The sequence below is a fragment of the Capra hircus genome, chromosome 8 (genome assembly GCF_001704415.2).
Source record: "Capra hircus breed San Clemente chromosome 8, ASM170441v1, whole genome shotgun sequence".
Taxonomy (NCBI): Eukaryota; Metazoa; Chordata; class Mammalia; order Artiodactyla; family Bovidae; genus Capra; species Capra hircus.
The window spans coordinates 44,875,127-44,900,605 of NC_030815.1; the positions used below are offsets into that span (position 1 = coordinate 44,875,127).

Consider the following 25,479-nt stretch of genomic DNA (forward strand, 5'->3'; position numbering starts at 1 on the left):
ACAGCCCACAGGCATCACTCATGTCTGGCTCCTAACATCCACACCTTCCGGTTAAGGACATTGGCTAACAGCCAGCCAGTTGCATAGAGCTTTCTTCTGGCTCAAAACAAACTGTGTGAGAGGTAAACCTGTTGTACTTGATTTATCTTTTCAGGACACTGTTTCGGTTCATAGACCCAGCTTTTATGCAGATAGATTTCTAAAATTTATGAATTCCAGAGTTTTCAAGAAAATTCAAGGTAAGATTTTTATGAATTTCTTTTTTTTTTTTACCTTTAGCACTTACTGACTGGCTTCACTTTGTAAGATTTTTATTGAAAGAGTTTGAACTATTTATCTCCCCAAAGCAGCAATCAGTAATTATAGTTAAGTATCTTGCTGCTACTGCTGCTAAGTCACTTTAGTTGTGTCCGACTCTGTGCGACCCCATAGACGGCAGCCGACCAGGCTCCCCTGTCCCTGGGATTCTCCAGGCAAGAACACTGGAGTGGGTTGCCATTTCCTTCTCCAATGCATGAAAGTGAAAAGTGAAAGTGAAGTCACTCAGTCGTGTCTGACCCTCAGAGACCCCATGGACATTGATGCCATAATCATTAGAGTACAATTTTGTGCTGGAAAAAAATATTAAACCATATAATATATTGGCTAAATACATTATGATATAATTAAATAATGGGATAATATGAAACAAAAATGATATATTAAAAGCACATTTAGTCCGTATAGCTTCATTCACATGTATATAGTTATTGGCCTGCATACCTAAATGGACAACAAAATTCTAGTGGGGCATATAAAAATGTAGTTGGTCCATGGCATATTCTCCAGAATAGACCATATGTGAGTCCTCAAAATATATTTCAATAGATTTTAAAAGATTGAAGTCATGCAAAATGTCTTTTCTGATCACAACAGAATAAATAAAGAGCAAAAACTAGAAAATTCACAAATATGTGAAAACACATGCTCACATATTCAGAAATGTATGAAAATTAAACAGCTACCAATAGGTCAAAGAAAAAAGTACAGAGAAATTAGAAAAAAGTTAAATGGAAATGAAAATACACATTCCAAAAAATTATCAGTTCAGTTGCTCAGTCATGTCTGACTCTGTGCAACCCCATGGACTGCAGCACGCCAGCCTTCCCTGTCCATCACCAACTCCTGGAGCTTACTCAAACTCATGTCCATTGAGTCGGTGATGCCATCCAACCATCTCATCCTCTGTCATCCCCTTCTCCTCCTGCCCTCAATCTTTCCCAGCATCAGGGTCTTTTCCAGTGATTGAGTTCTTCACATCAGGTGGCCAAGGTTTTGGAGTTTCAGCATCAGCATCAGTCCTTCCAATGAATATTCAGGACTGATTTCCTTTAGGATGGACTGGCTGGATCTCCTTGCAGTCCAAGGAACTCTCAAGAGTCTTCTCCAACACCACAGTTCAAAAGCATCAATTCTTCAGTCCTCAGCTTTCTTTATAGTCCAGCTCTCACATCCACACATGACTATTGGAAAAACCATAGCTTTGACCAGACAGACCTTTGTTGGCAAAGTAATGTCTCTGCTTTTTAATATGGTGTCTAGGTTTGTCATGGCTTTTCTTTTTTGTCTTTTTTAAAATTATTATTATTATTAACTTTACAATATTGCATTGGTTTTACCACACATCAGCATGAATCCACCACGGGTGTACACGCGTCATGGCTTTTCTTCCAAGGAGCGTCTTTTAATTTCATGGCTGCAGTCACCATCTGCAGTGGGTTTGGAGCCCAAGAAAATCAACTCTGTGCTGTTTCCATTATTTCCCCATCTATTTGCCATGAAATGATGGGACTGGATGCCATAATCTTAGTGTTTTTGAATGTTGAGTTTTAAGCCAGCTTTTTCACTTTCCAAAAACTTACAGGATGCTGCAAAGTCAGTGCTGGGAGGGAAATATATAGCTATAAATGCCTATGTTCAAAAAGAAGAAAGATCACAAATCAGTACCCTAACTTTAAACCATAAGGAATTAAAAAAGGAAGAGCAGACTAAACCCATAGTTAACAATGGTTATTCTGACCCCTGAGGTTGTGTGGTATTTTCTATTTCTTTACATGAATATTTATTAAATTTTCTACAACAGGTGTGTATAATTTATGTAGAAATGTTTTTAACTATATTAAAAGAAAAAAATATTTTTCCTTATGTTATCATTTAGGTATTTCGAGGTTCAGTTTCGTAACAATTTAAAGTGAAAGTCACTCAGTCATGTCTGACTGTTTGCGACTCCATGGACTATACAATGCATGGAATTCTCCAGACCAGAATACTGGAGTGGGTAGCCATTCCCTTCTCCAGGAGATCTTCCCAACCCAAGGATTGAATCCAGGTCTCCCTCATTGCAGGCGGATTCTTTGCCAGCTGAGCTACAAGGGAAGCCCCATAACAATTTAGCCATACACAAAAAGCTGAAAAAGTGGAAAATTTGTATTTTATATTTATATAAGACAGATTTTTTAAATTTAATTTTTACTTTATTTTACTTTACAATACTGTATTGGTTTTGCCAATCCCACTGCTGGGCATACATACCGAGGAAACCAGAATTGAAAGAGACACATGTACCCCAATGTTCATTGCAGCACTGTTTATAATAGCCAGGACATGGAAACAACCTAGATGTCCATCAGCAGATGAATGGATAAGACAGATTTTTAAAATAATATTTGTTGGAGTTTTTTGTTAATGAAAGTGAAGCACTTTCTTTTTTTTTTTAATTTTTTTTTTATTTTTTTAATTTTAAAATCTTTAATTCTTACATGCGTTCCCAAACATGAACCCCCCTCCCACCTCCCTCCCCACAACATCTCTCTGGGTCATCCCCATGTACCAGCCCCAAGCATGCTGCACCCTACGTCAGACATGGACTGGCGATTCAATTCTTACATGACAGTATACATGTCCGAATTCCCATTCGCCCAAATCATCCCACCCTCTCCCTCTCCCTCTGAGTCCAAAGGTCCGTTATACACATCTGTGTCTTTTTTTCCTGTCTTGCCTACAGGGTCGTCATTGCCATCTTCCTAAATTCCATATATATGTGTTAGTATACTGTATTGGTGTTTTTCTTTCTGGCTTACTTCACTCTGTATAATTGGCTCCAGTTTCATCCATCTCATCAGAACTGATTCAAATGAATTCTTTTTAACGGCTGAGTAATACTCCATTGTGTATATGTACCACAGCTTTCTTATCCATTCATCTGCTGATGGACATCTAGGTTGTTTCCATGTCCTGGCTATTATAAACAGTGCTGCGATGAACATTGGGGTACATGTGTCTCTTTCAATTCTGGTTTCCTCAGTGTGTATGCGGAAAACTGGTCAACCGCTTGTAAAAGAATGAAACTAGATCACTTTCTAACACCACACACAAAAATAAACTCAAAATGGATTAAAGATCTAAATGTAAGATTAGAAACTATAAAACTCCTAGAGGAGAACATAGGCAAAACACTCTCAGACATAAATCACAGCAGGATCCTCTATGATCCACCTCCCAGAATTCTGGAAATAAAAGCAAAAATAAACAAATGGGATCTAATTCAAATTAAAAGCTTCTGCACAACAAAGGAAAATATAAGCAAGGTGAAAAGACACCCTTCTGAATGGGAGAAAATAATAGCAAATGAAGCAACTGACAAACAACTAATCTCAAAAATATACAAGCAACTTATGCAGCTCAATTCCAGAAAAATAAACGACCCAATCAAAAAATGGGCCAAAGAACTGAATAGACATTTCTCCAAAGAAGACATACAGATGGCTAACAAACACATGAAAAGATGCTCAACATCACTCATTATTAGAGAAATGCAAATCAAAACCACAATGAGGTACCACTTCACACCAGTCAGAATGGCTGCGATCCAAAAATCTGCAAGCAATAAATGCTGGAGAGGGTGTGGAGAAAAGGGAACCCTCCTACACTGTTGGTGGGAATGCAAACTAGTACAGCCACTATGGAGAACAGTCTGGAGATTCCTTAAAAAATTGCAAATAGAACTACCTTATGACCCAGCACTTTCTTTTTTAAGGCTTTCCCCCCCTAATGTTACATATAGCATTCACATAATGTTAAGTTTAAGGTGTAATGATGTGACGATGTTACATATAACATTTACATGTTACATATAGCATTTTCCCATAACGTTATGTATAGCATTATGTAAATTTAAGGTATAAAATGTGATGATATGATACATATATATATTGCAAAATGATTATCACAGGTTACTTTGTACCTTCACCATCCTATATAATTACCAATTGTGATTGTGTATGTGTATCATGAAAATATTTAAGACCTACCCTCTTAGCAACTCTCCAGTGGATAAGACAGAATTCTTTTTTTTATTATTTTATTTATTTATTTATTTTTACTTTATTTTATTTTACAATACTGTATTGGTTTTGCCATACATTGACATGAATCCACCATGGGTGTACATGCGTTCCCAAACATGAACCCCCCTCCCACCTCCCTCCCCATAACATCTCTCTGGGTCATCCCCGTGCACCAGCCCCAAGCATGCTGTATCCTGCGTCGGACATAGACTGGTGGTTCGATTCTTACATGATAGTATACATGTTACAATGCCATTCTCCCAAATCATCCCACCCTCTCCGTCTCCCTCTGAGTTCAAAAATCCGTTATACACATCTGTGTCTTTTTTGCTGACAGAATTCTTAACTGTAGTCACCCAGCTGTATATTAGATTTCTAAGACTTATTCATCTTACAAAATGCAAGTTGGTGCTCTTTGACCAATATATCCCCATTTCACCCATCTGTCAGCCCCAAGTAACAATTCTTCTACTCTCTGTGTCTATGAATTCAGCTTCTTTAGCACATGTAAATGAGCTCATACAGTATTTGTCTTTCTCTTTCTGGCTTATTTCACTTAACATAACACTGTCATGGTCCATCTATATTGTCACAAGTGACACGATTTCCTAATTTTTAACAGTGAATAATATTCGTATATGTGTCAGTTTTCTTATCCATTCATCTGTCAGTGGACATTTGGGTTGTTTCCATGTCTTGGCTATTGGGAATAATGCCTCACATACAGTGGAAATGCAGATCTCTCTTTGAGATGGTGATTTCATTTCATCAGATACATACCCAGAAGTGGGGACTGCTAGATCATATGATAGTTCTATTTTTAACTTTTTGAGGAATCCCCGTACTGTTTTCCATAGTGGCTGATCATTTTACCTTCCCACCAACAGTACCTAAGTGTTCCCTTCTTTCCGTATCTTCACCAAAACTTGTTACTTGCTGTCTTTCTGATAATAGCCGTTCTGGTTGGCAGCTGTATGTCATCTTTGAAAAAATGTCTGTTAAGATCCTCCACACTAATATTTTGACATACTTCCTACCCATCTTTATTTCTGTACTTTGTGTATTTATATAAAAATAGTAGCACAGTGGTGTACAGTTTTATGTCTGTGTCCTCTGTTTTTTACATGAGTAATTTTCCCATATCATTGTATATTAAACAAAGAAGCTGTTTAAAATTGTGAAACAACATTGAAATTATATGGGTATGCCATAATCTATTTAATGATTCTGTCATTATTGGACATTTACATTATTTCTCCCTTTTCTAATTAGTATTTTTATGAGCATCATTTTAGATAAATATTGTTTCCAAGCTTATGATTATTTCTCTAGGATAGATTCCAAGAGAAGTACCGAGTGTTTAAAATGCACATTATTGCACAGAATGATTATGCCATTCTAGACTTCCACAAGTGCCTATATTCTTCTAGCCTTTAGCCAGAATTATTCTTTTTTAATTATGCTACTTTGATAAGGAAAAATGTTATCTGATTGTTTTATTTTGCCTGTCTTAAGTACTGGTAAAGTTCAACCATTATTCATGTTTATTAACCATTTTAGTTCCTTTGAGAATTGAGCTTCGAAATATTTGCTCATTTATATTAGTGTTTACTATTTATCCAAGTGATTTGTGTGAACTCTACATACTAAATATATCAGTCCCTTTTTCTAAACCTTATTTCATTCTAAGAAAAACTTTTATTTCACATTTGACTATCTCAGTGGTATCTTAAAATTGGTCTAAAACTGAGACCACTACAAATTAAATTCTTTGTCTTTTCTGCCTAAGATAGAGCATAACATAGTATTTATTCAGCCTGAAAATCCTGTCTGAACACCAACTTGTGGTTCAGATTTTCTGCCTCTCTTCACCCTCTGCTGTGGTTAAAAATATGCATTTCTTTGTGGCCCCTGGTAGATTTATGGAGGAGATAGTCCTTGGGACCCCAGCTTCAGTGAGTCTCCTTCATGAGATTCCCCATCTTCAGAGCTTTTGCTTTCTTAACAGTGTATAAATTCATAGTATAGTCAGTGGCATCCTCAGTTCCATGACATATGGTGTGAGTTGTGACTCTTTCTAATTTGTATAGTTTATCATATTTTTAATATTACAGGTCTTTTACTCCTCAGGTGGTCGGATCTATTTTTTTTCTCATTTTTCTCTACATTTTACAACATCTTTATTCAGATATAATTCACATACTGGGAAATTCACCTTTCCAAAGTATGTGATTTGGTGATTCTTAATATATTCACAAAGTTGTGTAAATATTACCACTATCTAATTTTAGAAGATTTTCATTACCTCTAAAAGAAACCTACATACCCATTAGCAGTTACTTTTCATTCCTTCCTCTTCCTAGCCCCTGGCAACTACTCATTTATTTTCTCTCTCCCTGGATTTGCCTATTATGGATATGTCATATAGATGGAAGTATCCAATATGTGGCCTTTTGTGTTTGGTTTTTTCACTTAACATGATGTTTTCAAAGTTTAGTCATCTTATAGTACTTTACTTTTTTATTGCTGAATAATATTCCATTGTATGGAAAAAATACATTTTGTTTATTGATTCACTGGTTGATAGATTTTGTGTTGTTTACATTTTTGGCTATTATGCTGCTATGAAAATTCATACACAAGATTTCTGTGGACATAAGTTTTCACCTTTTAGGAGTGGAATTGGTAGGTCAGATGATAATTCTATTTAACATTTTGACGGACTGCCAAACTCTTTTCTAAAGCAGCTACACAATTTTGCAGTCTCACTAGCAATGTATGAGAGATCCAGTTTTCCACATCCTCACCAATGTTTGTTACTGTCTTTTTTATTTTAGACATCCTAGTGAATATAAAGTAGTGGTTTTGATTTGTATTTTTCTAATGACTAATGATGTTTAACATCTTTTTTTGTGCTTATTGACTTACTTATATCTTCCTTGGAGAAATCTCTATTCAAACTTTGCCTATTTTTAGTTATTCGTCTTTTTATTGTTGAGTTATAGAGGGTTCTTTATATAATCTTGACAGAAGTTTCTGTTAGCAGATATATTATTTACAGATATTGATTTAATTTATACTAGATAGTGTGAGGTAGGGTCTAGCTTCATTCTTTTGCATATGGATATCCAGTTGTCCTAGCATCATTTATTAGCCTGTTCTTTCCCCCATTGGATTATCTTGGTTTTCTTGTTGAAAATCAGTTGTCCACAAATTAGGACTAATTTCTGGATTGCCCCCAGGTTGCTCAAGAATGTGCCACACATCCCAAGTCCACATGTCACTGAAGGCCACCACAATTTACTCAGTTATCCAGACCAGACATGTTGGCATCAAGCTTTGTAAAGGCCACTGACTTCCAGTCGCTCACCAATACCTAGTTGTACCTAGAAATAGCAAGTGTCCATCGCTTCTTCCACAGTGCCTTTCCTGTTTTAACCATGTTTCTTATGGTTTGGGTTTGTTTTGGTTTGTTTGTTTTTGCATAAAGTTGTGGCCCTCACATTGCCTTCTTAGCTCCAGTCATAGTCACCTTGTTCAGTTCAGTTCAGTCGCTCAGTAGTGTCCGACTTTTTGCAACCCCATGAATCGCAGCACACCAGTCCTCCCTGTCCATCACCAACTCCTAGAGTTCATTCAAACTCATGTCCATCAAGTCAGTGATGCCATCCAGCCATCTCATCCTCGGCCGTCCCCTTCTCCTCCTGCCCTCAATCCCTCCCAGCATCAGAGTCTTTTCCAATAAGTCAACTCTTTGCATGAGGTGGCCAAAGTATTGGAGTTTCAGCTTCAACATCATTTCCTTCCAAAGAAATCCCAGGGTTGATCTCCTTCAGAATGGACTGGTTGGATCTCCTTGCAGTCCAAGGGACTCTCAAGAGTCTTCTCCAACACCACAGTTCAAAAGCATCAATTCTTCAGCACTCAGCTTTCTTCACAGTCCAACTCTCACATCCATACATGACCACTGGAAAAACCATAGCCTTGACTAGACGGCCCTTTGTTGGCAAAGTAATGTCTCTGCCTTTTAATATGCTATCTAGGTTGGTCATAACTTTCCTTCCAAGGAGTAAGCGTCTTTTAATTTCATGGCTGCAGTCACCATCTGCAGTGATTTTGGAGCCCCCCAAAATAAAGTCTGACACTGTTTCCCCATCTATTTCCCATGAAGTGATGGGACCAGATGCCATGATCTTCATTTTCTGAATGTTGAGCTTTAAGCCAACTTTTTCACTCTTCTCTTTCACTTTCATCAAGAGGCTTTTTAGTTCCTCTTCACTTTCTGCCATAAAGGTGGCGTCGTCTGCATATCTGAGGTTATTGATATTTCTCCTGGCAATCTTGATTCCAGCTTGTGCTTCTTCCAGCCCAGCGTTTCTCATGATGTACTCTGCATATAAGTTAAATAAGCAGGGTGATAATATACAGCCTTGACGTACTCCTTTTCCTATTTGGAACCAGTCTGTTGTTTCATGTCCAGTTCTAACTGTTCCTTCCTGACCTGCATATAGGTTTCTCAAGAGGCAGGTCAGGTGGTCTGGTATTCTCATCTCTTTGAGAATTTTCCACAGTTTATTGTGATCCACACAGTCAAAGGCTTTGGTATAGTCAATAAAGCAGAAATAGATGTTTTTTCTGGAACTCTCTTGCTTTTTCGATGATCCAGCGGATGTTGGTAGTTTGATCTCTGGTTCCTCTGCCTTTTGTGGCACTTTACTTTGTACTGCTGAATAATATTCCACTGTATGGATATAACCCATCCAATCCAGTGACACCCCACCCCAGCTACAGGGATCAATTTAATCGCCTCTTGCTGATTTCCATGCTTAAAAAGAAAACCCTCTCAAGTTTCAGAAGTTTTTTTCTTGTTAAGAACTTCAATTACCTAGTATTTGGATCATCAGGGAGATCCAACCAGTCCATTCTGAAGGAGATCAACCCTGGGATTTCTTTGGAAGCAATGATGTTGAAGCTGAAACTCCAATACTTTTGCCACCTCATGTGAAGAGTTGACTTGTATTACCTAGTATGCAAAATCCTTAACTCTGCTCTGAGTCCAGTGTGAGGCAGCCTCTCTTTCCCTCCCCTGTGATTTCCCTCCCACATTCCATGCTCTACTCTATCCTCTAGGCTCCAGCAGCTTTGAGCACCCTACAGTTACCCCTACATTCAAGGCTGCCTATACATCTGTACAGCCATTGTCCCTTTGCCTATAACAGTCTCCATCCTTTCCTGGTCTTCCTTCACTTCTCAGCTCAGACAATGCTTCTTTCATAGAACTTAACTATACTTTGCCATAGCGAGCTGTTGTCCTATTTCCCCACTTGACTTTGTGTTCCTGAAAAGTGGGGACCATGTTTGGTTCTCATATATTTTCCCAGACCCTAGCACATTTCCTGGCACATTGTAGGTAATGATTATTTGATGAATGATTGAATGAATGAATGGAATTTAATTTAAAGTACTTAGGGTCACAATTTAATTAGTAATGTTGACACTTTAAAATGCAACTTCCACATCTTTTATTAACTATGATTAAGTTAAAGCTCTTAGTTCCTACGGGCATACTTCCTTTGTAGGTGAAAACTTCCCCTCCCTACCCCTAACCTCAAGAAAACAGTACCTGGTCTTCAGGTTTATTTTTTTTAATCAAATTTTTAAATCTTCTTAAATCCACTTATCCCACCCCAGAATTGAGTCCTGCTGTCAATGTAATAATGTTTGCAAAATCCAATAATACTTTTTGGAAATATTAGTCCCTGTAATGTTGAAACCTCAATGAAATTCTCTACCCCGATAATGTGTCTAAAGTACTAAAACTTAAGTTTTCTGAAAGGAGTAGAATAATACATTAATTAGTTAAAAATCAACTGTCATAAAATTTTGGAATAGTTAATTCATTCAAGCAACATTTGAGCACATATTATGCACCTAGCACTATGCTAAACATTAATAATATAGAAAGCTTTTTTGAAAAAAATCAATTCCCTTGGTAATTTCATAGCCTGTTTTGGGTCAGGGATTGGAACATGAAACAGATTTATAATATAATAAAGCAGCTGTTAGTCGAGCTTTTGCACAGGCTACTTACTGTAGGTACACAGAAATAAAATTGATCTTCCCCAAAAGAACTTCACAATGAAAAGAATATTTAAGCCCTAAAATGCAAGCCAGCATTTCAAGTTAGAGGCAAGAAAGACATCTCATGTAGGAGGAGCAGCATGTACAAAGGCCCAGGGATAGGAATGAACAGAAGAGTTTCAGGGGTGGCAGATGAGTGAGCTAAAGACAAATTCAGGAGTTTCTGTGGCACAAAAGAAAGTAACCAGCCGAAACCATCCTTTGAGATTCTCTCATCAAAACGAGTCCCTGAGGTATTCAGTTTCTGCAAGATTCAAGTCCTTATCCACTGAGAGAGTCTCAGATAATTCCTTTAAGGAAGAGTCACCATTTATGACAAAAGTAAAGGCTTTCTTTAGGTGCTGTGTGGCCCTTGCAGGAATTGTTTGGGGTCTTTTCTGCTCCACATTGCATGTATGCTGATAATGAACCAAGAGTTATTTCTTTACTGGGGCTCTTGGCCTTTGGTCCATTATATGTCACAAGTACAGACCATTCTCTGAGCATCTTCCCCTCATTCACCCTTCCATGTCACTGCCAGCTTTCTTCTGATCCTAGCTCTTCCTCAGTTTAGGAAATGAGCATTGGCCTAGAATGATGCAAGTCTCAAATCTTTTGGTCTCAGGGCCACACTGCATTATTAAAAATGACTTAGGACCCCAAAGATCCTTTATTCATGTCATTATATCTCTTAATATCTATATTTAACCTATTAGAATTTCAAATTGAGGGAAATTTTAAATATTCATTAGTTCTTATAAGATAAAAGCAAAAAACTGCATGTCAACATAAGTCAATATTAACAAAAAAGTATTTTCCAAAATAAATAATTGTATGAGAAAAGTGGCATGATTTTATATTTTTTAAAATCCCTAATTCTAGCTTAATAGAAGACATCTAGATTCTCATGTCTGCTTCTGAATTCAATCTGTGATTATAAGCACAGGTCATATAGAAAACTCGGGAGAGAATAGGAGTGAGAAAGATAAACAACTTATTGATATTATTAGGAAAATTATTTTAGCATCACAGACCTTCTAAGAGAATTTCAGGGGTTCCTAGCAGTCCCTGAACCACACTGAGATCTTCTGACTTAGAAATTTTAAAATACAGTTGACCCTTGAATATCAATGGGGGGAGTGGCTAAGAGCACCAACCCCCTGCATGATTAAAAATTCCTGCGTAACTTAGTCGGCCATCCTTCTGTGTGCTTCCTCAGCATCTGATGATTTAACCAACCCCAGATTATGTGAAACTGTTGTATTTAGTATTGAATTCAAACCTGTGTTGTTCAAGAGTCAACTCTACTATATTGAAAGATGAGAGTTGAAGGTTTTCAAAAGTTAGCAGATAGAATGTTAAAGCAAAAGCCAGCATATGGATAATTACTTCAAGCAAGTGTGACCACTGTTTTGATGGGATGATGAGTTTTAAAAAATGTGACTTACTTGTTCCACTTATTTACCATTAAAATCCACTTCAATCAGTCTTTAAACGTTCAAAATCTTCCTCCTCAAAGAAAAACAAACTCTAGTTTCATCTTTCCCACCCCTCACTTTAATCAGAAGATAGAATGCCAAAGAGCTAGGAAGTGAGCCACCAATTAAACAACTTCAAAGAAAGACACCTGGGGTTTCATGCTTTCTAGCTCTGTGACCTTGAGCAGGTCACAACTTTTCTACTCTCAGTTTCTAGACCCATAAAAGGGCTTACCTCCCTCACATGACCATCTGGATAATTTGAGATGAGGAATGTTAGTGTTGGCTTCCAAACTCTCAAGCCCTCTACACATGTTATTGATTATAATTATGTTATTATCATTATAATACTACTCATAGGACACATAAACCTCCCCTTCTCTTTAAGTGGAGAGATTGCCCTCTATGCTTTCCTCATTTGTGTGTCCCAGAGCCCTTCTCCAGCTAAATTCTTGCAAGCTGCCGATGGGAAAGCCCCTGATGAGCTGTATAATCTAAGCTCTGAGATTCCCAAGGCCAAACACAATCAGTCTAATGCATCAGCTGTCAGGTTACCCCTACATGCAAACCTCCAAAGGAAGAGAGACACTGCCAAGACCAAGTTCAGGGAGAAGTATAAACAGGCCTCAGGTAGGTAGGCTTCCTCTGCCTTCCAAGGAAATGCTCTCACAATGTTCAGACAAGAAGAATAATTAAAGAGAATATAATGAAGATCATCTGGCTGCAGCTGAAGCAGCTCCCACTGACATATCAAAAGTAAAGTCACAGCCTTCAGTGAGCATGATTGATAGTGAAGTACACTTGCCTTGGTACAGGTTTCCAACACACTTCAGAAGTCATAGAATGCTGTTTGGACAAAGATCAGGAGTGAATTATACATCTAATGTAACCATGACCTAGAAAAGACTGAAAGGGTCAGAAATTTCAGTGGAGAGTCACTGAAAGAAAAAAGCGAACCAGAAGTAACTTGGCTAAATTGGGTAACATAAGTATAAGATTAAACACTGGCGTGTTTAGAAATTCCCAGTCCCAAGCTAATAAAACTGGGGTCATGAGAATTCTCCTTACTTTACCATCTGCGTTTATCAACCCACTCAGCCTCCTCTCAGCACTAGAAAAACATTGCTCAGAGGAGGAAAAATAATTCTTTAGCAATAAACATTTTAATTTCACCTCAAGTAAGACTACATTTCAACATCTGAAAAGACAGCTCAACCCGGATTTATTCTAAGACATTCTGATTTAAGTCGCTTTGGACAAATAATATTGTCTCCCTTTCCTTGTGTATGTAAAACAAAGCTCCTTGCATCCTACTCAGATAATGACTAAGATGTTAATAAATCATGAGTAAAATTTTAATTAAATATTATTAATGTGGTTTTACAATAATTATCAATTTTTTTCTTTTTCTAGCTTTGAAGGCATCACCTTCTAAGAAACGGTGCAACTCCATCGCCGCCCTGAAGGCAACCTCACAGGAGATTGTGTCCTCAATTAGCCAGGAATGGAAGGATGAGAAGCATGATTTGCTGACTGAAGGGCAGAGTTTTAGCAGCCTTGATGAAGAAGGTAAAGGCACAGAACTTAAACCACAAGAATTTTTTCTTTCTTTTCTTCTTTTTTTAATTCATACAAGTAATGTAAACTCACAGTAGAAAAATTAGAAAATAGTTTCTCTAAGAAACAAAGTCTCTTAACTGACTTTTTTTTTTTTTTTAAGTCAGACAGGTACCGTGCTGGTGTCATAACAAGGTTTGCAGGGAGGCACATGTCACGCAGCATCGTGAACACCCAATCATCACACTCATGAACTACAAAAGGATCTTCTTAACTGATTTTTTAAAAGATATTTATAGTATGACACAGTTAATGTAAAATTTTTGAAACGCATAAACAATCCCATATTGGTTTATGGTAAAAAAAAAAAAATTAGAACATACTAAAATATTCAGGAACAAAGATCTATAATCCCACTACCTAAAGGTACCAAATCTGAAGGTTTTGGTATTTTCACTAGTAGACCTTGGTCTGTGCTTTTATATATATATATATATATATATATATATATAAACTTTTTTTCCAACACACATAGACATTATATACCTATACGAGGCAGGAAGAAAAGGGGACAACAGAGGATCAGATGATTGGATGGCATCACGGACTCTATGGACATGAGTTTGAGTTGCTGATGGACAGGGAAACTTGGCGTACCGCAGTTCATGGGGTTGCAAAGAGTCAGACATGACTGAGCAACTGAACTGACCAACAGCATAGCAGTGAATTACCAATTTATTTTGGTCCTTTTTAATGAGTTTAATAGAAGTTTTATAATTTTCTCCTGGCATGTCATGTTCCTACCTTTTGTTAGATTTATTTCTTAAATGGTTCTAGAGATAAAGACAGATAAATGTTTTCTGTCTTTTCAGATAGTGTATCTTTAAGATTTGGTTTTTCTGGCTATTTGTTGCCACTGCATAGACCTCACATCTTTCTTACTTGCTGACTAGGGCTTCTGGTACAGTGATGAATAGAAGTAGTGCTTGTGGGCAGCCTTGCCTCATCCTGATTTTAAAAGGGAATTCTTCTAATGTTTCACTTCTGAGAAAGTAGTTTGATGTATCAGATACCCATAGTCAAGTCAAGGATGTTCCTTTTTATTCCTAGTTTCTAAAATTTTTATCAAGAATGAGTGTTGCATTTTATTAAATGTTTTTCTCTATCTATTGAGTTAACCATTTGAATTTTCTCTTCTAATCCTGTAAGAGGAAGTAACATTTTAGATTTTATTGTCAGTTTATTCTTTTTGGGAATCCCAGCATTTCCTGAAAATTTCTTTTACTTCCTGTAGAATATTAGATCTCTCCTTGGGGTTTTATTTTCCTCAGAGTCTTTAAAATAGTGTGTTCCTCCTTGGCCGTTTTGCAGCACTTACCCATATGTGACAAGTTGGATTTCTTTAACTTTTACCCAGATTTAGCAATTTTAGCAAGAGTTACTGAATTGTCCTTGCTCCTCACTCTGAGTTAATGGCTCTAGTTTCTGACATCCATGCTCTTTCCCTAGCTTCCCTGCGTTGGTATCTCCCTACCACACTGCTTAATTCTCTACAATTAACTCTTTTTTTTTTAAGTTTTTTTTTTAATTTTTATTTTTACTTTATTTTGCTTTACAATACTGTATTGGTTTTGCCATACATTGACATGAATCTGCCACAGGTGTACATGAGTTCCCAATCCTGAACCCCCCTCCCACTTTCCACCCCATATCATCTCTCTGGATCATCCCTGTGCACCAGCCCCAAGCATCTTGTATCCTGTATCGGACATAGACTGGCAATTCGTTTCTTACCTGATAGTATACATGTTTCAATGCCATTCTCCCAAATCATCCCACCCTCTCCCTCTCCAACAGAGTCCAAAAGTCTGTTCTATACATCTGTGTCTCTTTTGCTGTCTCGCATACAGGGTTATCATTACCATCTTTCTGAATTCCATATATATGTGTTAGTATACTGTATTGGTGTTGTTCTTTCTGGCTTACTTCACTCTGTATAATCAGCTCCAGTTTCATCCACCTCATTAGAACTGATTCAAATGTATTCTTTTTGATGGCTGAATAATACTCCATTGTGTATATGTACCACAGCTTTCTTATCCATTCATCTGCTGATGGACATCTAGGTTGTTTCCATGTCCTGGCTATTATAAACAGTGCTGCGATGAACATTGGGGTACATGTGTCTCTTTCAATTCTGGTTTCCTCAGTGTGTATGCCCAGCAGTGGGATTGCTGGGTCATAAGGTAGTTCTATTTGCAATTTTTTAAGGAATCTCCATACTGTTCTCCATAGTGGCTGTACTAGTTTGCATTCCCACCAACAGTGTAAGAGGGTTCCCTTTTCTCCACACCCTCTCCAGCATTTATTGCTTGCAGACTTTTGGATTGCAGCCATTCTGACTGGTGTGAAATGGTGCCTCATTGTGGTTTTGATTTGCATTTCTCTGATTATGAGTGATGCTGAGCATCTTTTCATGTGTTTGTTAGCCATCTGTATGTCTTCTTTGGAGAAATGTCTATTTAGTTCTTTGGCCCATTTTTTGATTGGGTCGTTTATTTTTCTGGAATTGAGCTGCATAAGTTGCTTGTATATTTTTGAGATTAGTTGTTTGTCAGTTGCTTCATTTGCTATTATTTTCTCCCATTCAGAAGGCTGTCTTTTCACCTTGCTTATATTTTCCTTTGTTGTGCAGAAGCTTTTAATTTGAATTAGATCCCATTTGTTTATTTTTGCTTTTATTTCCAGTATTCTGGGAGGTGGATCATAGAGGATCCTGCTGTGATTTATGTCTGAGAGTGTTTTGCCTATGTTCTCCTCTAGGAGATTTATAGTTTCTGGTCTTAGGTTTAGATCTTTAATCCATTTTGAGTTTATTTTTGTGTGTGGTGTTAGAAAGTGATCTAGTTTCATTCTTTTACAAGTGGTTGACCAGTTTTCCCAGCACCACTTGTTAAAGAGACTGTCTTTAATCCATTGTATATTCTTGCCTCCTTTGTCGAAGATAAGGTGTCCATAGGTGTGTGGATTTATCTCTGGGCTTTCTATTTTGTTCCATTGATCTATATTTCTGTCTTTGTGCCAGTACCATACTGTCTTGATGACTGTGGCTTTGTAGTAGAACCTGAAGTCAGGCAGGTTGATTCCTCCAGTTCCATTCTTCTTTCTCAAGATTGCTTTGGCTATTTGAGGTTTTTTTGTATTTCCATACAAACTGTGAAATTATTTGTTCTAGCTCTGTGAAAAATACCGCTGGTAGCTTGATAGGGATTGCATTGAATCTGTAGATTGCTTTGGGTAATATACTCATTTTCACTATATTGATTCTTCTGATCCACGAACATGGTATATTTCTCCATCTATTAGTGTCCTCTTTGATTTCTTTCAGCAGTGTTTTATAATTTTCTATATATTGGTCTTTAGTTTCTTTCTGAGTCTGAAGTCGCTCAGTCGTGTCCAACTCTTTGCGACCCCATGGACTGTAGCCTATCAGGCTCCTCCACCCATGGGATTTTCCAGGCAAGAGTGCTGGAGTGGATTGCCATTTCCTTCTCCAGGGGATCTTCTCGACCCAGGAAACGAACCTGGGTCTCCCGCATTGCAGGCAGACGCTTTACTGTCTGAGCCACCAGGGAAGCCCAAGGTATATTCCTAAATATTTTATTCTTTTCATTGCAATGGTGAATGGAATTGTTTCCTTAATTTCTTTTTCTACTTTCTCGTTATTAGTGTATAGGAATGCAAGGGATTTCTGTGTGTTGATTTTATATCCTGCAACTTTACTATTTTTATTGATTAGCTCTAGTAATTTTCTGGTGGAGTCTTTAGGGTTTTCTATATAGAGGATCATGTCATTTGCAAACAGTGAGAGTTTTTCTTCTTCTTTTCCAATTTGGATTCCTTTTATTTCTTTTTCTGCTCTGATTGCTGTGGCCAAAACTTTCAGAACTATGTTGAACAGTAGCGGTGAAAGTGGGCACCCTTGTCTTGTTCCTGACTTTAGGGGAGATGCTTTCCATTTTTCACCATTGAGGATAATGTTTGCTGTGGGTTTGTCATATATAGCTTTTATTATGTTGAGGTATGTTCCTTCTATTCCTGCTTTATAGAGAGTTTTTATCATAAATGGATGTTGAATTTTGTCAAAGGCCTTCTCTGCATCTATTGAGATAATCATATGGCTTTTATTTTTCAATTTGTTAATGTGGTGAATTACATTGATTGATTTGCGGATATTGAAGAATCCTTGCATCCCTGGGATAAAGCCCCCTTGGTCATGGTGTATGATCTTTTTAATGTGTTGTTGGATTCTGATTGCTAGAATTTTGTGAAGGATTTTTGCATCTATGTTCATCAGTGATATTGGCCTGTAGTTTTCTTTTTTTGTGGCATCTTTGTCAGGTTTTGGTATTAGGGTGATGGTGGCCTCATAGAATGAGTTTGGAAGTTTATCTTCCTCTGCAATTTTCTGGAAGAGTTTGAGTAGGATAGGTGTTAGCTCTTCTCTAAATTCTTGGTAGAATTCAGCTGTGAAGCCATCTGGACCTGGGCTTTTATTTGTTGGAAGATTTCTGATTACAGTTTCAAGTTACTTCAAAACCATAGATGTCTCATAACTCATTACTGGACACTTCACTGCACTCCAGAGAGAAGAAATCCAGCTCTACCCACCAGAACTCCGACAGAAGTTTTCCTAACCAAGAAACCTTGACAAGCCACTGATACAACCCCACCTACAGTGAGAAAACTCCATAATAAAGAGAACTCCACAAATTGCCAGAATACAGAGGGGCCACCCCAAATGCAGCAATATAACCAAGATGAAGAGACAGAGGAATACCCAGCAGGTAAAGGAACAGGAGAAATGCCCACCAAAGCAAACAAAAGAAGAAGAAATAGGGAATCTACCTGAGAAAGAATTCCAAATAATGATAGTGAAAATGATCCAAAATCTTGAAATCAATATGGAATCACAGATAAATAGCCTGGAGACAAGGACTGAGAAGATGCAAGAAAAAGTTTAACAAGGACCTAGAAGAAATAAAAAAGAGTCAATATATAATGAATAATGCAATAAATGAGATCAGAAACACTCTGGAGGCAACAAATAGAATATTGGAGGCAGAAGATAGAATTGGTGAAATAGAAGATAGAATGGTAGAAATAAATGAATCAGAGAGAAAAAACAAAAACAAATTAAAAGAAATGAGGACAATCTCAGAGACCTCCAAAACAATATAAAATGCTCCAACATTTGAATTATAGGAGTCCCAGAAGAAGAAGACAAAAAGAAAGACCATGAGAAAATACTTGAGGAGATAATAGTTGAAAATTTCCCTAAAATGGGGAAGGAAATAATCACCCAAGTCCAAGAAACCCAGAGAGTCCCAAACAGGATAAACCCAAGGTGAAACACCCCAAGACTCATATTAATCAAATTAACAAAGATCAAACGCAAAGAACAAATATTAAAAGCAGCAAGGGAAAAACAACATCACACACAAGGGGATTCCCATAAGGATAACTGCAGATCTTTCAATAGAAATGCTTCAGGCCAGGAGGGAATGGCAAAACATACTTAAAGTGATGAAAGAAAATAACCTACAGCCCAGATTACTGTACCCAGTAAGGATCTCATTCAGATATGAAGGAGAAATCAAAAGCTTTACAGACAAGCAAAAGCTGAGTGAATTTAGCACCACCAAACCAGCTCTCTATCAAATGCTAAAGGATATTCTCTAGAAAGGAAACACAAAAAGGGTATATAAACCCGAACCCAAAACAGTAGAGTAAATGGCAACAGGATCATACTTATCAATAATTACCTTAAACGTAAATGGGTTGAATGCCCCGACCAAAAGGCAAAGACTGGCTGAATGGATACATAAACAAGACCCCTATATATGCTGCCTACAAGAGACCCACCTCAAAACAAGGGACACATACAGAGTGAAAGTGAAGGGCTGGAAAAAGATATTCCATGCAAATAGAGACCAAAAGAAAGCAGGAGTAGCAATACTCATATCTGATAAAAATAGACTTTAAAGCAAAGGCTGTGAAAAGAGACAAAGAAGGCTACTACATAATGATTAAAGGATCAATCCAAGAAGAAGATATAACAATTATAAATAGATACGCACCCAACATAGGAGCACTACAATATGTAAAACAAATGCTAACAAGTATGAAAGGGGAAATTAACAATAACACAATAATAGTGGGAGACTTTAATACCCCACTCACATCTATGGACAGATCAACTAAACAGAAAATTAACAAAGAAATGCAAACTTCAAATGATACAATAGACCAGTTAGACCTAATTGATATCTATAGGACATTGCACCCCAAAACAATGAATTTCACCTTTTTCTCTAGAATTAACTCATTTTTAAACTGTGATAAACTTTCAGATAGTGTGCTCAATACGGCTTCTGTCAGCTATGCTTATTTAAACGTGTATATATTGCTTCTAAAGTATAAGCTGTGAGTCCAGTTGTTAATCTAAGGGGATAAGCATAATAAATACACTACATAGCATCTAGAAGTCTGGAAACAGGAAGTAGTGCACAAATCGTGCATTTTTTTCAAATGAACTATTGGACCTATTCCTTTAAATCGAAAGGCACTTCACCAGAAAAGGTCTGCTGAAGGTTGAAGAACCTGTTGAGCATATTCTTTGAAACTGTTGACGTATTATTTTTAAATGAATTTATCTGGACAATTCTCTGCATCTATAAAGTTTGCTGCAATATTCAGTCTTTTTATAATACTCTGCATTTGGGGACTTCCCTTTCAGAGTGCACCAAGTCATACCAAACGCCCCTCTAGTTTTTAATCATGTGTTTTCTGTCATTCTCAGTATGTCTGAGTTGTATTCGTTTTCTTTTGCCGTGTGACAAATTACCAGAAGGTTAGCAGCTTCAGTTCAGTTCAGTCACTCAGTCATGTCCGACTCTTTGCAACCCCATGAATCGCAGCATGCCAGGCCTCCCTGTCCATCACTAACTCCCAGAGTTCACTCAGACTCACGTCCATCGAGTCAGTGATGCCATCCAGCCATCTCATCCTTGGTCGTCCCCTTCTCCTCCTGCCCCCAATCCCTCCCAGCATCAGAGTCTTTTCCAGTGAGTCAACTCTTCGCATGAGGTGGCCAAAGTACTGGAGTTTCAGCTTTAGAATCATTCCTTCCAAAGAACACCCAGAGCTGATCTCCTTCAGAATGGACTGGTTGGATCTCCTTGCAGTCCAAGGGACTCTCAAGAGTCTTCTCCAACACCACAGTTCAAAAGCATCAATTCTTTGGTGCTCAGCCTTCTTCACAGTCCAACTCTCACATCCATACATGACTACTGGAAAAACCATAGCCTCGACTAGATGGACCTTAGTTGGCAAAGTAATGTCTCTGCTTTTGAATATGCTGTCTAGGTTGGTCATAACTTTCCTTCCAAGGAGTAAGCGTCTTTTAAATTCATGGCTGCAATCACCATCTGCAGTGATTTTGGAGCCCCCAAAAATAAAGTCTGACACTGTTTCCACTGTTTCCCCATCTATTTCCCATGGAGTGATGGGACCGGATGCCATGATCTTCATTTTCTACCTCCACTTATTATCTCCTAGTTCTGTAAGTCAGAAGACTAGCAAGGTTTACCTGGTCCTCTGGACATAACTTTATCAGGATCACCTCAGAAACGGGTCATCAAGGTGTCGGCTAGGCTGAGTTCTCATCTGGAGGTTCTGGAGAAGACCCCTCCTCCAAGCACTTCCTGTTGTTGGCAGAATTCACTTCCTCACAGTCGTAGGGCTGAAGTACTCATGTCTTTGCTATCTGACAGGTGTGGGCCAGGCTCACCCCTAGAGACCATCCTTGTTCCTTGCCATGCAGCCCCCTCCATCTTCAGACAGAGAATTTCCTGCAAGTCAGTGCCTCTCACACTTGCAATCTCTGCCATGACCATGTCTGACCCTTTAATATAGTTAAAGGGTTCACATGATTAGGCCAGGCCTACCTGGATAAAGGGAAGGCCCTCTGACTAACTCAGGGTTAACTGATTAGTAGCCTTAATTAAATCTGCAAGATTCCTTTTGGCACATAAGATAAAATAATCACAAGAGTAATATCTCATCATTCTCCCAGCTTCTACCCACACTCAAAGGGAGATTATATAAGGGTGCAGGTCACTGGGGAACATTCTAGAATTCTACCCACCACACTAGTTAGTTTTTTTAAAAAACTGAAGGGTATGGGCTCATAAGGAAACAGTTCTCCGGTTCATTGAGCTGCTCCTAAGAGTCAGCTACCTGGTGTTTGGGTGCTCTCTGACCCAGGCCCAAGTCACTGGACAAGTAGTGTTTTTCTATAATCTATCACTCAGGAAGCCTCTGGTTTATGAAGTCAAGCTGAGTATGCTCAAGACCCAAGTCTGTATTAGTTGTTCTCAGTCCAGCTCCATCCACCTTATATTTAATAGTGATTCATTGGAATCTGATGTGAGGTTGTGTTTCAGATCCATTTTTCTATATTCTTGAGAATTTTCATATTTTTCTGTGTATTTAATGAGAATGTGGAATCAAGTATGGTTGAAGATTGCCAGCCATTTGTCAACTGCTAGACTTGTTGATTTTTGAATGTTGAGTACTTGTGTAATTTTTTATGCTTATCCATTAATCATCATGGCAATTCTTTATTTTGATCTGACTCAGAGGCAAAACTGCACCATCTCCTACACTTTAATGTGTATCTAGTCTCCTAGTCCAGAGTCCAGGCCTTCTGTGCCTGCCCCCTTTTCCCTCCTTTACCCCACCTCTCCATCTATATTCCTCCACATCCAAAGTCCAAAATCTCACACTCATGTAATTGTGCCAATTAGGGTCAATTTCCATTCATACACTTATGACAGTACATAATTCTGAGCCTATGGTACCTATAAAGGAATACCACAAACACCTTAAGGCTATATTGTATTTATTATCATCTGTTTTAGCTTACTTTGGGGAAAGGATCAAAAAGAATCCACAGTACAGCATAGTGACTCAAGTTAATAGTAACTGTATTGCATATTTGAAAGTTGCTAAGAGAGGAGATCTTAAAAGTGCTCATCACCAGAAAAAAATGCTAATAGTGTGTGTGGTGAAGGGATGTTAACTCAACTTATTGTGATGATCTTTTTTTTTTAAATTTTTTTTAATTTTAAAATCTTTAATTCTTACATGCGTTCCCAATGCCAGTCTATGTCTGACGCAGGATACAGCATGCTTGGGGCTGATGCATGGGGATGACTCACAGAGATGTTATGGGGAGGGAGGTGGGAGGGGGGATTCATGTTCATGATGATCATTTTATAATATATATCGGGTTAGCCAAAAAATTCACTTGGGTTTTTCATACCATCTTACAGAAAAAAACCCAAACGAACTTTTTGGCCAACCCAATAAACATATCAAATCACTATGTTATATACCTAAAACTGATCCTGTGTTACTGAATATGTGTCAGCTGTAGTTCCATAAAATTAAAAAATAATGTATCTCCATGAGGGGAAAAATGGTCCAACTATGGAATGATAAAAACAAGATTCATTCACAGTATTCTATCTCTGGGAATTTATATGTCCCTTTTTAAAGGAACTCTGATCTTTGTGGTTGGTCCTTTAAGCAAAATACTATCTCTTGACAGGCTGACCAGTAATTGATGTGAATTTGTCCATTGGGAGAGGATGATTTAAAATGATCCAGATTCAACTGTCAAAAAAAAAAAAAAAATCCACGTAGACTCAGAGTGAGCATAGACTGTTCTACTTTTCTGATGGGGGATACTCTTGCATGAGAATTTCCATAGGTACCTACATTTTAAAGAAAAATGAGTTCTCATTAAAAAAAAAGCAGTCTTGCTTGTTAAAATATAATATCAAGAAGAGCTGTGAATAATATTCACAAATGCCTACATGGGCTCAAACAGGGTTAAGGTCTAGCTGGCTGTTAGTCTCTGAAGCATTTGTTTCTGGCTCTTAGCAATCTGAGTTCTTAGATCTGCACTGAGAATCACAGATGTGAGCATAGCCTCACAAGGGGGATCAGGTTCACTGTTTATACATTTGCCAATCATCCTTTTAATCTCTGTCAAATTATCTCTTCAGGCTCCTAGGAGTTTTTTATGTCATCTTTTGAAACAGTAAATCACTTTGTTAGGTTTGAAAAAGAACATTCATAATGTCATTTCCATTAGCCATTTGTAAATTAGTCTGATTTCCTTTCTGTTTAACATGTTTGCAAGAAGCTATTTACATTTCTGCTGCAGTTCAAAAGAGCACAATTAATTCACAATTTAATTTGCAGCCTGATATGTAAAATGAATGCTTTTGACTCATTTAGATTATCATAGACACTGAAACAACATTTATTAGTGAGATTCATGAGGGCTTGTTTTGCTTTTTGTCACCCAGCACTGGGATCCCGACACAGGCCAGATCTGGTGCCTAGTACTCCGTCGCTGTTTGAAGCCGCTTCCTTGGCGACCACAATTTCATCTTCTTCCTTGTTTGTCAATGAACATTATCCACATGACAGGACTACGCTTTATTCAAACAGGTAATACTTAGTACAATCAAATTACCAATCAGCTATTACCATGTTAATGTCACAGCTAGACCAGCGTCTCTGAATGAGTCATCCAGTCATCCGTGACATCCAGGTTGTAACCATAGCCTGCCCTGTAAGATAAACAGAAAATCTGGATTTTTACTGTGGTAGGAGGGAAAACTCTCCTGATTTTTATTCATAGTTAATCATTATGTCCTGTAGAAAGTATATATACTTGATTCTGTGGGAAAAAAAAATGTGAATCTTTCATCATTTTTGTTTTAACAATCTTATGAATTTTTGTAAAGTGAGCACTCTTGGTTAATATTTTCACAAATAGCTGCAAAGATATTTGAATATTTTCTTTTCATATGAGTGATCTTAGTAGCCATGATAAATAGAATAACAGCCCTCCAAAATTGTCTATGTCCTAATCCCCAGCACCTGTGATGCTCTACCCTTATATAGTGAAAGGGGCTTTGCCAATATGACTAAGTTAAAGATCTGGAAATGGGAAGAGTATCCTGAATTGTCCAGATAGACCCAGCACAATCACAGGGTCCACATAAGAGGAAATCAGGAAAGATTAGAGTCAAACAAAGAGGTGTGATGGCAGAAGCAGAGATAAGAGAGAGAGAGAGAAAGATTTGAAGATGCTACATTTTTGGCTTTGAAGGTATACAAAGGGACATGAGCCAAGGAATGCAGGCAGAGTCTAAATGCCAGAACAGGCAAGGAAACAGTCTGCCTTAGAGCATCCACAGAGGAACACAGTTCTTCCGACCCTTTGAATTTTAGGACTCTGACTGCTAGAGCTATAAAATAATAAATCTCTCTTATTTTAAGCCTTGAAGTTTATGACTGTTTGCCACAGAAGCAATAGGAAACTAATACAGTGACTCTCAAACATTTACTGTGAATCTGAATGTTGGGGTGGGTTACTGAAATTTCTTGGATAAAAAGTTAATTTTTGTTAGATATTTTTCTAATAAAAAATTAGATAAAATGTTCTCAAACACTGGTTCTAGTAATAGAAAATATCTTTACAAAAAGACCACAACATTGTGAGATTAGCTATTTTTTCTGTTTTTATATAAGCATTTTTGTAACTAGCTTCAATTACAGGGTAGGGACGACTGTGTATACCTTCTCAATAATTATCTGTTAAATGTCGAACTGGTTCTTCTTAAAATTCAGCTCTCAAGAATCAAGATCAAATTTGTAAAAGTGCTTTTTATACAGTAAGTCATTTTCCCCCTCCAACCTAGCAACTTGGTTCACCTCCAGAAAGAGGACTCAATATGATAGATTCATTTTTAATGTGTTCATCCTTGTAAATCCTAGCTTGGTCCTCAGCAGGT

General features: G+C 37.6%; 1 protein-coding gene across 2 annotated transcripts in view; it reads left to right on the forward strand.

Moving 5' to 3' along the window:
* PIP5K1B (phosphatidylinositol-4-phosphate 5-kinase type 1 beta) overlaps positions 1-25,479 on the forward strand; it is a 359,464-nt gene that overhangs the window by 246,761 nt on the left and 87,224 nt on the right. For both annotated transcript variants that reach the window (XM_005683717.3, XM_018052047.1), the window contains exons 11-13: positions 155-239; positions 13,397-13,552; positions 23,983-24,127. In XM_005683717.3, the coding sequence (XP_005683774.1) occupies positions 155-239; positions 13,397-13,552; positions 23,983-24,127 (386 nt within the window). The remainder of the gene's footprint in view (positions 1-154; positions 240-13,396; positions 13,553-23,982; positions 24,128-25,479) is intronic.